Below are 12,873 nucleotides of genomic sequence, written 5' to 3'. Positions count from 1 at the left end.
CATAGTTCAGAGACATATCAGAGTATATATAATCACATAAGTAGTGTAAAAAATTTAAAATATCTACATAGAAAATGTAACAGATCGGAGGTAGGGTTCACAGTTACCTGGACTAAAGGTTCTATCACTCGAACAGATTCGGATATGCGGAACGAACTGACTCTTCAGTTTCCCATGTAGCTTCGCGCTCGGAGTGGTTCTTCTAGAGAACCTTAACAAAAAGAATTACTTTTCTACGCATCACTCTTTCTTGTCGATCTAGAATTGCTTCGGGTTCCTCTTCATACGAGAGATCTTCATGGATCTTATGTAATGGATAACTAATGACGTGAAGCGGATGATAATTATATCCTCTCAACAAGGACACATGAAACACATTATGAACATGTGAAAGTTGTGGCGGTAATGCCAAACGATACGAAACTTCTCCAATTCTCTCGAGAATCTCAAATGGCCCGATATAACGAGGGCTAACTTTCCCTTTATACCGAATCTACGAACGCCACAACAAGGTGATACTTTTAGTAACACGTGCTCACCGAATTGAAATTCGAGTGCCCGCCTGTGCTGATCTGCATAACTCTTTTATCGATTTTGAGCTTCTTTCAGCATTTCTCGAGCAACAATGACTTTTTCGTTTGTAATTTGGACTAACTCAGGTCCTTCAATGATCTTTTCTCCTACTTCTTCCCAACATGTTGGTGCCCGACACTTTCGACCGTATAAAAGCTCGAACGGAGCCATGCCAATACTTGCTTGCCAACTATTGTTGTAAGTAAACTCAACAAGGCATAAATATTCGTCCCAGTTACCAGTCCACTCAAGTGCACATGCACGAAGCATATCTTTTAAAGTCTGGATTGTACGTTTGGACTGACCATCTGTCTGTGGATGGAAAGCGGTACTAAACTTCAAACATGTACCCCAAGCTGCTTGTAAGCCTTTCCAAAAACACTAGGTGAATCGTGGATCTCTATCGAAATGATCGAAGATGGAGTACCATGAAGTCGAATAATTTCCTGAAGGAATACTTCGGATAGCTTACTCACCAAAAATCATTCTTGAATAGGTAAGAAGTGTGCTGATTTAGATAGTCTTTCAACAACTACCCATATAGTATCATTCTTCTTAAAAGTCTTTGGCAAACCCGTAACAAAATCCATCAAAATCTCGTCCCACTTCCATACAGGAATTTCCAACGGCTGCAATAAACCACTAGCACGCTGGTGCTCAATCTTTACTTGTTGATAAGTGAGACATCTACTTACATATCTGGCAATGTCTTCCTTCATGCCACTCCACCAAAAGTTTTAACGCAAGTCTAGATACATCTTCGTAGATCCCAGGTGAATAGAGAATGGTGAGCTATGCGCCTTAGCTAGTAACGTCTCACGGAGAGCAGAATCATCTGGCACACACAATCTTTTGCCACACCAAATCACACATGCTCATCCATTCGGAATTCTGACTGTTTGCCTACCTCGAGGTTTTGCACTATCGCCCATAATTCATCATCGTACCTCTTTGCATCTTTAATTCGAGAGATTAGGTCAGGCTTGATTTGCATTCGAGCTAGGTAACCGTTAGAACCACCAACCTGAATACCGACACCCAATCTATCTAGATCATAGATTATACGTGGGTGGATTTGAAGACAAGATACGGTACCAAAACTCTTTCTACTCAATGCGTCGACTACTACATTAGCTTTTCCCGGATGGTACTGAATATTTGCGTCATAGTCTTTCAGGAGCTCTAACCATCTTTATTGCCTCATATTTAGTTTTTTTTTGCGAAATATATACTTGAGGCTTTTGTGGTCAGTGAATATGTCGCAAGTCTCCCCGTAGAGATAATGACGCCAAATTTTCAACGCGAAGAGTACAGCGGCTAACTCCAAGTCATGCGTCGGATAATTAACTTCATAAGGCTTTAACTGATGTGAGGCATAAGCAATAACTTTACCATGTTGTATCAACACGCAACCAAGTCCTTTCTTTGAAGCATCACTGTAGATTTGGAAGCCTCCTGATCCAGAAGGCAGAGTAAGTATCGGAGCAGATGCGAGTCGTTTCTTTAATTCTTCAAAACTATTTTCTCGCTCCTCATTCCAGGAATACTTTACTCCTTTCCTCAATAACTGCGTAAGGGGTGAGGCAATGACGGAAAATCTTTCTACAAATCTTCGATAGTATCCAGCCAGGCCTAAGAAACTTCAAACTTCCGTGGCATAAGTGGGTCTAGGCCAATTTGTAATCGCCTCAATCTTGGCAGGGTCCATCTTGATTCCTTCTGCGGATACTATATGACCAAGGAATGCAACTTGGTTTAGCCAAAAGTCACATTTTGAAAATTTTGCATACAACCTTTTTTGTCGCAACGTCCCAAGCACTATATGCAAGTGTTCTTCGTGTTCTTCTTGACTTCTAGAATATACCAAGATATCATCGATGAAAACAATAACGAATTTATACAAGAACTCGTGAAATACTCGGTTCATCAAGTCCATGAAAACTGCAGGAGCATTGGTTAGCCCAAAAGGCATAACCAAAAACTCATAATGACCATGGCGAGCACGAAAAGCAGTTTTAGGAACATCCTCATTCTTGATCTTTAGCTGATGATAGCCTGACCTCAGATCAATTTTTGAGAAAACTGAGCGCCTTGAAGTTGGTCGAAAAGGTCATCTATCCAAGGCAGAGGGTACCGATTTCTAATGGTAATCTTATTCAACTCTCGGTAGTCAATACATAAACGTATGCTACCATCCTTCTTTTTTACGAACAAGACCGGTGCACCCCATGGTGAGACACTTGGTCTTATGAATCCCAATTCTAGCAATTCTTGCAATTGCTCCTTTAGTTCCTTTAATTCTAACGGAGCCATACGGTATGGTGCTTTTGAAATCGGCTCAGCGCCAGGGATTAAATCGATAGTGAACTCAATCTCACGGTCAGGTGGTAGTCCTGGTAGCACTTCCGGAAATACATTAGGGTACTCGCAAAAAACAGGATGACTATCAATGCCTTTTTGGATAACAGAGGTATCTTTAATCGAGGCTAAGAATCCAGCACAACCATGCAATATAAGCTTACGAGCTTTGAGCACGGAAATAATCTTAAGAGTATTATGGGGTATAATACACTGATAGACAAGTTTAGGACAACTAAGATCACCAAATACGACACGTTTAGAATAACATTCAATAGTCACACGATGACAGGTTAGCCAATCCATTCCAAGGATAACATCAAAGTCAGACATATGCATCGGAAATAGATCTGCTTTACACACAACGGATTCAATACGGATCGAACAGTCTCTATAAACGTGAGTGATTACGATCGAATTCTCTATCGGAGTGGAAATAGTCAAAGTGGGATCTATCGGGGTTGGTCTAATCGGAAGGTACTTAGTAAACGACAGAGAAACTATAGAGTGTGTTTCACACGTATCAAATAACACATAGATACTACGTTCACCAAGCTGAAGGGCTCCAGATACAGTACCTTGAGCATTAGCAGCATCAGTAGCAAAAAGTGTGAACAATCTTCCCCCAGTGTTTGGTGGTGCAACTTTTCTTCCTGTAATCTTCTTAATATCTAGTTTCAGACAATCTCTAATCATATGCCCCGTCTGGCCACACCTGAAACATCCTCCCATAGCTCTATGACAGACGCCCCCATGTTTCTTGCCACCAATGTTACATGGCGAGCTTGTGGTTTGGTTCGGGCTTCCATATTGATTCAGTGGTTGAGCTCTTATCGGTCCTGTATAAGGCTGAATCTGATTCTGAGCGGGTTTATGGTTTTGGGTTTTAGGTTGCCATGGACGTGCTTGGTTGCCAAGGTTTCGATTTGCATGAACCCTACGGTCCTGATGTTGTGTAACGGTAGAGGATGATTGGACCATAGCCTGTTTGGGTTGCCCGTCTCGATCTCTTTTCTTATTTTCTCCAGTTCAAGACATGAATTCTTTCCTCTCGAATTCAAAGGTCTTAATGGCATCTCCTACCTCAGTAAGGTCTTTGAACTTCATAAACATGATTGATTTTCGGATGCGAACACAGACTGCCCATTTGCATTTTTCTGCCTGCTCCTGTGCTGAGCCTGTTGCACTCCCAATAATACCACCCAATCTTGAGAATCGAGTCATAAACTCTGAAGCTGGTTCATCATCTCTCTGTCGTATAACAGCATACTCCCTTACGTAGGCTTCTCTGTCAGCGGTTGAGAAATACTTCTCATAAAAGAGGGTACAAAAGTCAGCCCATGAAAGAGTAGCAGCATATGCGTCTCTTCCTTTGACTTGCTTATGGCCATCCCACCAAGTTTGTGCATCATCTTCTAGTTTGTAGGTGGCTAGTCTGACTTTATACTGATCTGCAACTCCTAATACTTCAAAGATCTTCTCAATGTGGTTATCCAGTTTCGTGCTTCCAAAGGAGTAGCAGCATGACTAAAAGATCTGGGCTTTTGTTTTTGGAATCTTTGGAGCCACACATGGATGCCTTCAGCAGTGGCATTCTCATCAATCAAAGCTCCAGAATTAGGAGTAACATTAGTGCGTCCTTCAGAACGAGTTTGTTGCATAACTGCCTCCACGATTTGTGCAACAAGGTTCAGGAGTAGTCTGGTAAAAGCTTGATTAATTGCAGAAACCATGTTTTGATCAACCGGAGTTTCATTCGAAGCCGAATCATTAGTCGCGCAAGTGGTCTTTCGGGTTTGACGACGAGGCGGCATCTAAAAAGATGTCAAGAGGGTTAGAATATAAATCGGGAGGAGAGAAAAATAAGAATGCCTAATGAGGTTCCTAACCTATTTCGATCACACCTAATTGTCTACCCAATCCTCGCAGGTTTTAATTTCTAACGCTTAAATTTTCTACAGGATAGAGCCTTCGCTCTAATACCATAGCTGTAACACCCCAACCCGGATGGGCTGACGTGTCACACTGTACAGAGGTATACAGAGACAAAAGACATAATTCCATTACTTCATTAGAGTCAAAAGTAAATATTACTGATAGTTCAAATACTAAGTTCGAAATACATATTAGTCAAATAACATAAGCTTAACACACATCTTCAGATTATTCCTAAGTTTAAGCTTCTCTCTTGATCCCGCACAAAGTATCCTGTGAACCTGAAGCGTAAAAAGATTTACGGAATGAGCCGAATGCCCAGTACGGAATATTAAGGCTCAAAAGCAAGTAATAATCAACTGAATCACAAGATATGATAACATATAATTGGTTAAAAATATATAACTGAAATAAGTGAACTGAAACATATAATACGGATGTATCCATAAGCATAACTGAGTCTGATAATACGTGACGACATATTGGGGGGCACTCCTATATGTCAATCACCCGAAATGGCGTAACTTGGCATACTCACAACCATTTCCTGAAACTGAATCTGAAAAAATCTGAACTAGGATATATCCATACGCCTTCTAATAGCTATGTACCACACCTGTACTTAAGAGATGCCGTGAACTGATCACTCCGTCACGGAAGGAGCACATAACATCGATGCCACAATGTTATACCCGTGGGACACTCCACGGGAAGCAAGTGCTCAGGGTAAGAGAGTACAAATAATATGAGTTATACAGTAACAATTTCATATCTTAACAAATCACGGAACATGCAATAATGAGAACAATATAATAATAATAATTATATTGCATGCTAACAAGTCAAATAACAAATCATAATTTGAACATGAATCGAACGGACGGCCAAATGAATCGAGGTGTCAAAGACGTTAGGAGTTCCAAAGGTATGTATCAATGGGGTTTATAACAATCGAATATGATAACAAAAGGGAAGGGGTTAGGATCCGTACCTTGATTGTTGATTAATTGTCTTAGGAGATAAATTATATATGTAACGCTCTTTTAATCACCCTACATCGTATGCGCATAGTTCATGAGTTCGTGTACGGTTTATATAAGGTTATAGTCGGATTTATCTTATGTATATATGAAACATGGAGTCGTTTGATTAAGAAAAATAAGCATTATTAACGAGGTCGATATCTCTTATTTATCTATTTTAACGAATTTTATTTAAATGTTTTTAAAAATGATTATGGATGAATATAAAAATAATAGTTTGTCATGGGGGTGGGGTTTGAACTCATGACCACGTTATATACTTTAAACAGATAACTTAACCAGTTGGACTAATTCGATACTTGTTAATGTTTACAAAAATATAATTAAACAAATCAATTTAAGGGGATGCTAAGCCATAAAAATTAATAACAATTACTGCTGCCAAAATGTTTCGAACCTGCATCTGTTCTGTTACCATCCAACAACTTAACCAGCAGACCAATAATTAGTTCATGCTTAAAATATCGAAAACAGTGTCTATTTACTTAAAATAAGCTGTTAATTATTAAAACAAAATAAATGCATCAAGAGGGTTTCGAACTGTTGGTACATGATGTCAGTAGTTCAGTATATAGTGTCTGTAATTGTGTTAGTTGGTTTTTGTATTAATGTTTAAGCGAACTTGTCTCACAAGTTCGCCTGATATAGGCGAACTTGTGGAACAAGCGAAGTTAGTGACAACTTCGCCTGGCATGTTAGGCGAAGTTGTCGAAGGGTATATATGTTTAGCCTACGGGTTATTTTGGAAGAACGATCCAGTTCGTGTAATTGGTGATTGGCATATTGTCACACCCGGCCCTGAACGGCGGAAACAGCCGGGCGCGCGCGAGTGGGGATTGATACTTAAGCACGGGCCATTGCAAACATTCAAGATAAGATTTTCATTGCGCATGAAATGTTTAATACAAATACATTACATTGTTTAAAAATTACATAAAATCATCCAAGTATAAAAACTGTTGAAGATTTCCACGCCATATCCCCTTGCGCGGCGAGAACAACCACGCGCATCGAAGGGATAGAACTAAAATCTTCCAAAAAGCTAGTTTTAGATGTTCAGCGTGAGGTGCTCTAAGTGTGACTCCATGCGCTACTTAGTTATCTCCTGAAAGACACGTAAAACATTTGAATCAGTATAAACTGAGTGAGTTCACAAGTTTTAGTAACTTGATAAATCGTATTGCATCATAATCTTGATAAAAATCATTCTGAAACATAATTCTGATAGCATCATTAAAACACATGCTTGGTAAAACATAGTTCTATCAACATATTCTGATAAAAATCGTTCCGCGGTTTACGCGCGAACATTTCTGGGAACTGTGCTCGTCTGTGTAAGTGGCGCTGCCACTACGAGCGAAACAAGTAATACCGTCCCGCGGGTTACGCGCGGACACATCTGAAAAACCGTGCTCGTCTGTGTAAGTGGCGCTGCCACTACGAGCGAATAATACCGTCCCGCGGGTTACGCGCAGACGTTGTGCCGGAAAACAAGGCGCTCGTCTGCGTAAGAGGAGCGACCTCTACGAGCGGGCTCAAACCCATAGTACTGCCCCATGACCATACTAGGCACTCGTCTGTGTAAGAGGTGCGACCCCTACGAGTGGGCGGATCAAACCAGCAGTCCCTACCCTTAGAGTTCCAATGGTAAAGTGATCACTTACTCGAATTCTTGCGCACATACATTGTAAACCAAAGATAACCGTTTGCATTGCTCATCATGAAACATAATTTAAACATAATCGTTTACATAACTTGTAAGTATACCATGATAAATCGTAATTTAAGTACGTGTCCCTCGCCCCGAAAACAGTTTAAAAATAGTGAAAACAGTGAAAATAGGGGCTGTGAGACTCACCTGTGGTTCTTGTTAAAGGATTAACCGAGATTCGGGTTTTCTTGGTGTTGGCCTTTGAATTGAAGGTCTAGTAACAGGATCGGAAATGAAAACAACGGATGCTTGGGAGATGATTAGTGCAAGTTTGCAGTTCTTAAGAGAGAAGTTTGAAGTGTTTGGGTGATAATTTAGGTTACTTATTTATAGGCAAACTCAAGGGAACACAAGCCCTTGCTTTAGGGGATTGTAATCTTTTCATATCTAGGTGTAATGATGATAAAGTATGGAAATTATTATTATTTATTTAAAAGTGGAGTAGTGGATAAAAGATTTTGATTTTGATTTGGTCAGGACATGCAGGTCTGGGGTTGGTGAGAATAGGGTGGCTGACAGTTGACTTTTCGTGTTACAGTGTGCTTTTTCAGGTACTTTTGTCAGTGTACAGTAAAAAGTGGAAAATCTCTGAAACACGCTACTGTTTCCTTTTGGGCGGGAGTAATCTCCTTACGTCTGGAGAATAGACTAAGTGTTCTGCGCGTATTACTTTGTGCGCATAGCTTTCTGCGTGAAGGACATTTCTTTGCTGCGGGTAGGTGCGTAACCTTCTCGCAGTTAGGGACATTGAGTTTCATTTGTAGATTCTCCAGGTGGTCTTGGTATTTCAACATAGTGATCAGTCATGTTGAAGTCAATTCCATCTTGGAGCTTCAGACAAACTAGCTCTCAATGTTCCCGCCATGCGGGGAGGTTAGTTCCCTTCCGCACGCGCATAAACGATTTAGGATGCACCCGCCTTAGCATCATGCGGGATGGTCAACCCATTAGACAACATAACGTTAAGGTACATGAAAACATAAAGCCAAAACATTCGCGCATGGCGCATATAACATATGCCCACGCTGGTTCTTAACATGGTGCGCTCGCGCAGGGCGCACATAACAAATGCACGCGCTGATTAACATGGCGCGCTCGCGCAGGACGCACATAACAAATGCACGCGCTGATTCTAATATGGCGCGCTCGCGCAGGGCGCACATAACAAATGCACGCGCTGATTCTAATATGGCGCGCTCGCGCAAGGCGCATATAACATAATTACCTAATATTTAGGTTGATTACTTGGTTTAAGGGATTGGGAATTTACCGGGTGTCACATTCTCCCCCTGTTAAGCGAATTTCGTCCCGAAATTTAGGAGACGTTGCTGGCAGAAGCCATGCTCTGAAAGAGGTGTGGGTATTTCATGCGCATCTGGTCTTCTCTTTCCCAAGTGAATTCAGGCCCACGCCTCGAGTTCCATTGAACCTTTACTAACTTGATTCTGCTTCTGCGTAACTTTTGTTCTTTCCAATCGGTTACTGCTATAGGTTCTTCTACGAAGTGCAGCTGTTTGTCGATGTGAATCTCTTCCAACGGCAAAATCAACGTTTCGTCAGATAAGCACTTTTTGAGGTTGGACACATGAAACGTATCATGAACTCCACTGAGTTCGGCGGGTAAACGGAGTTTATAAGCAACCGGACCGATCCTTTCCAGGATCTCAAATGGTCCAATGTAGCGCGGATTCAACTTTCCTCGCTTGCCGAAACGGGGGACTCCTTTCCATGGAGAGACTTTCAAAAGTACTCTATCCCCTACTTGAAACTCCAACGGTTTCCTTCGCACATCTGCGTAGCTCTTCTGTCTATCGCGCGCTGTCTTAAGGCGATCCCTTATCTGAAAAATCTTGTCTGTTGTTTCTTGGATCAATTCTGGACCAGTCATTTGCTTGTCACCTACTTCAGCCCAGCACAGTGGGGATCTACACTTGCGCCCATACAAAGCTTCGAACGGCGCAGCCTTGATGCTTGTGTGATAACTGTTGTTGTAAGAAAATCAACCAATGGGAGATGAGTATCCCAGCTACCTCCGAAATCGATTGCGCACGCGCGCAGCATATCTTCCAATGTCTGGATTGTTCGCTCGCTTTGTCCATCTGTTTGGGGATGATATGCCGTACTCATGTCAAGACGAGTACCTAAAGCCCCTTGTAACGATCTCCAAAATCTTGAGGTGAACCGACTATCTCTATCAGAAATGATGGACACCGGGACTCCATGCTTTGAAACTACTTCTCGAATATACAATCGGGCTAACTTTTCCATCTTATCGGTTTCCTTGATCGGCAGGAAGTGCGCTGACTTAGTTAGCCGATCCACAATAACCCAGATCGTGTCGTAGCCCCCAGGTGTCCTTGGCAGTTTGGTGATGAAGTCCATAGAGATTTGTTCCCACTTCCACATGGGAATTTCTGGCTGCTGAAGCAACCCTGATGGTTTCTGGTATTCAGCCTTCACCTTCGAACACGTCAGGCATTTACTGACATACGTCGCGATGGCGCCTTTAAGATTGGGCCACCAATACAGCGCTTTAACATCTTGGTACATCTTGTCTGCGCCAGGATGTACGGAATACCGCGTCTTGTGAGCTTCGTTTAAAACTTGCTCGCGCAATCCTCCCCTGAGAGGGACCCATATGCGGTTAGAAAAATATCGAGTGTCGTTCTCTTTGATCTCCAAATTCTTAATCATACCCCCAAGGGATTCGTTTTTAACAAACTCTGGTTTCAAGGCTTCTTGCTGAGCTGTCACACCCTCAAAATCCACTAACGGAGTTTTACCGTCAGAGGGTGTGAACTGGCAGGATCGGAATCATTAGTTATAACCAAACCAAAGAAAACGTTTAAATGAAAAATAAGTGCGGAAGCGTAAAACCTTAATTCAAAAGTTGCGTCACGCAGGACGACTTAAAACCAAATGTAAATGTTAAAATTAAGTTTGCAGAGTAAGATGTTTAACAATTAATGCATGCTCCTAAACCGCGCGCCCGCCTCGGCTACCTGAGAATAACATACTAAAAGGGGTCAACACGAGGTTGGTGAGTTCACAAGTTATATAAGATAAATCGTTTAGCGTTTGAGTTCAGCGTTTTCGTTAAGTGTTTTGCGTAACCACGTTACGGCGTTTAAAAGTTTTGCGTAACCACGTTACGGCGTTTAAATGTTTTGCGTAACCACGTTACGGCGTTTAAGTGTGTAACCACGTTACAGCGTTTAAGTGTGTAACCACGTTACGGCGTTTAAATGTTTTGCGTAACCACGTTACGGCGTTTAAATGTTTTGCGTAACCACGTTACGGCGTTTAAGTGTGTAACCACGTTACAGCGTTTAAGTGTTACCAGATAATGTTATGTCAAATTATATATCGATAGGTAGCTAATCTATACAACAAGTATTACTAAGTGGTTCGAGACCGAAGCTGACTGTTTATCAAGTGCCCGTCACCAGGTCAACCCAGACCATGGTAAGTGTTAGCCAAAATTACACCCACTCAACCTCCAGTTGAGCTTAGCGTCGGGTGGGGTTTGTCAAACCCAGTAGTACTACTCAACAGTGACTCGCTATTCCAAATATTAACCGGTTCGATGCGTGGGACTTCAAGGGTTACGTGCCGCTTAGCCTCTACAAGTGATATATATAATTTATAACAAAATCTTAAATATGTGTTTATCTCAAAAATGCGTTTATCGGAGTATGTTATCTCCCCCAAGTGAAAAACGTTTGAAAACAGTTCAAAGAGCGGGGTAAGTGAACTCACTGTTTGCGAAGAATATTCCAAATTAGATCACCGAGTGATGCGCGTCGTAGAAAAACTCTCTAGCGTTCTAAAATAACAAAGAGATTTTCTAAGTATCGGAACGTTTAACGAGTCTCTAGACTCGGCACATAATACCTATGCACGTATCATGTTTCGTGTTTCGTTTGTGAACCGTGTGTGATTTAAACAAGTACAATTGTGATACGATACACGAGTGAGCAATTACTTTCGTGTCATGTATTAATAACATACTTACAAGCAATTATTCCCGTAAGGGCATTTTGGTCAATTCATGGCAATCAACTAGCAACTATTCCCCGCAGGGGTATTTTGGTCAAAATACAACAATTATATAAAAACTATCATATTTCATGCATTCCTACACAACTCAGCAGCTAGTTTCATTGTGACAGAATTTCTACTTGAAAGATTGTACTATTTCACCGATCATATCATCTCAATTAATTCACCAAAAATCACCACTGAAACATACATGTCTTAGGTTTCCAGAACATATTTTATATTATTTTTATTCCATATAGATTTCTCATAATGATCAAAACACTACAGTAAACTCATATCAGTCAGATTCATGCACAACAGAATGTTATTTGCAATTCCCGGTAAACGAAAAATCCAATAAATGCAAGACCACTTGGGTTTGGTTCCTAACTCAGTGAGTCAACTTCCAGAAGTGGAACCAACCCAATTGGCCTCGTAGTTCATGAGATATAGAATTTACAATATAACCTAACAGCAGGTCTAACAGCTCAGCTTTGCATCACGTTTTTGTAAAATCATAAAAGTATACTTCCACTTATCCAAAAATTACGAATTTATACTTTATAGAAACTAGACTCAACTTAGTTTACTGCAGTACCCACAATCTCAATCAATTTTCACGTTTACACTTCGTTACAGTCAGTTAAACATCATATATATATTCTGTCCAGAATCTGTTCACATCAAAACTCAACATCATAACAATCTATGAACTATCATGCATCCATATAACCCTCTAGACACCATAACTACTATCCATGCATATAAATCACACCATACATACAAGATTAGGGTTTGTGATCTAATCCAAATCAAAGACAACAATGAATCATGCAACAACATCAATCTAGTTATCAATCTATTATGCAACTAACAAGAATCATATTGATCACATACATACATATAATCGGCCTACTTAGGGTTTACATACAACCCATTAAACATCAAAATTACACAACAAGGAGGTAAGGGATGATCAAGTATACCTTCCTAGCACCTAGTTCTTGGATTAATCTCTTGATTGATGTGTGTGTGTGTGATCTTTGTGGACGGCAGCCGTGGAGAGGGAACAAGAGACTTCCGATCGGAAGTTGTAGGGTTAGGGAAAAAATAGTTAGGGTTTAGTGTTTATGTTATATTTATAAATAATCAAGTTACATTCTAGTCCCTCTTCTTTCCAAGTGTTGTTTTTCTAGAACATTCCATCATACT

At 40.8% G+C, this 12,873-nt stretch overlaps 1 protein-coding gene across 1 annotated transcript; it reads right to left on the bottom strand.

Annotated features, from left to right (window-relative positions):
* Positions 1-1,438: 1,438 nt before the first annotated feature.
* On the bottom strand, positions 1,439-3,912 carry LOC143588858 (uncharacterized). The gene is made up of 4 exons (XM_077069768.1): positions 2,879-3,912; positions 2,222-2,426; positions 1,806-2,140; positions 1,439-1,763 (listed from the first exon to the last, which is right to left on the bottom strand). The coding sequence occupies exons 1-4, from the start codon at positions 3,910-3,912 to the stop codon at positions 1,439-1,441; spliced, it is 1,899 nt and encodes a 632-aa protein (XP_076925883.1).
* Positions 3,913-12,873: the final 8,961 nt, after the last annotated feature.

Source organism: Bidens hawaiensis, unplaced genomic scaffold (assembly GCF_021521415.1).
Source record: "Bidens hawaiensis isolate Kalapana, Puna unplaced genomic scaffold, B.hawaiensis_p1.1 tig00036824_1, whole genome shotgun sequence".
Taxonomy (NCBI): Eukaryota; Viridiplantae; Streptophyta; class Magnoliopsida; order Asterales; family Asteraceae; genus Bidens; species Bidens hawaiensis.
This window is presented reverse-complemented; position numbering and strand designations above follow the sequence as displayed.

Bases quoted from the DNA above. Each gene is read 5' to 3' on its own strand.
- LOC143588858 (XM_077069768.1), bottom strand. From the start codon at position 3,912: ATGGTCCAATCATCCTCTACCGTTACACAACATCAGGACCGTAGGGTT. The intron at 2,427-2,878 runs GTTAGAATTAAA...GGTATATTCTAG, and splicing joins GCACCATACCGTATGGCTCC to AAGTCAAGAAGAACACGAAG. The intron at 2,141-2,221 runs GTTTGAAGTTTC...CCCCTTACGCAG, and splicing joins GACCCACTTATGCCACGGAA to TTATTGAGGAAAGGAGTAAA.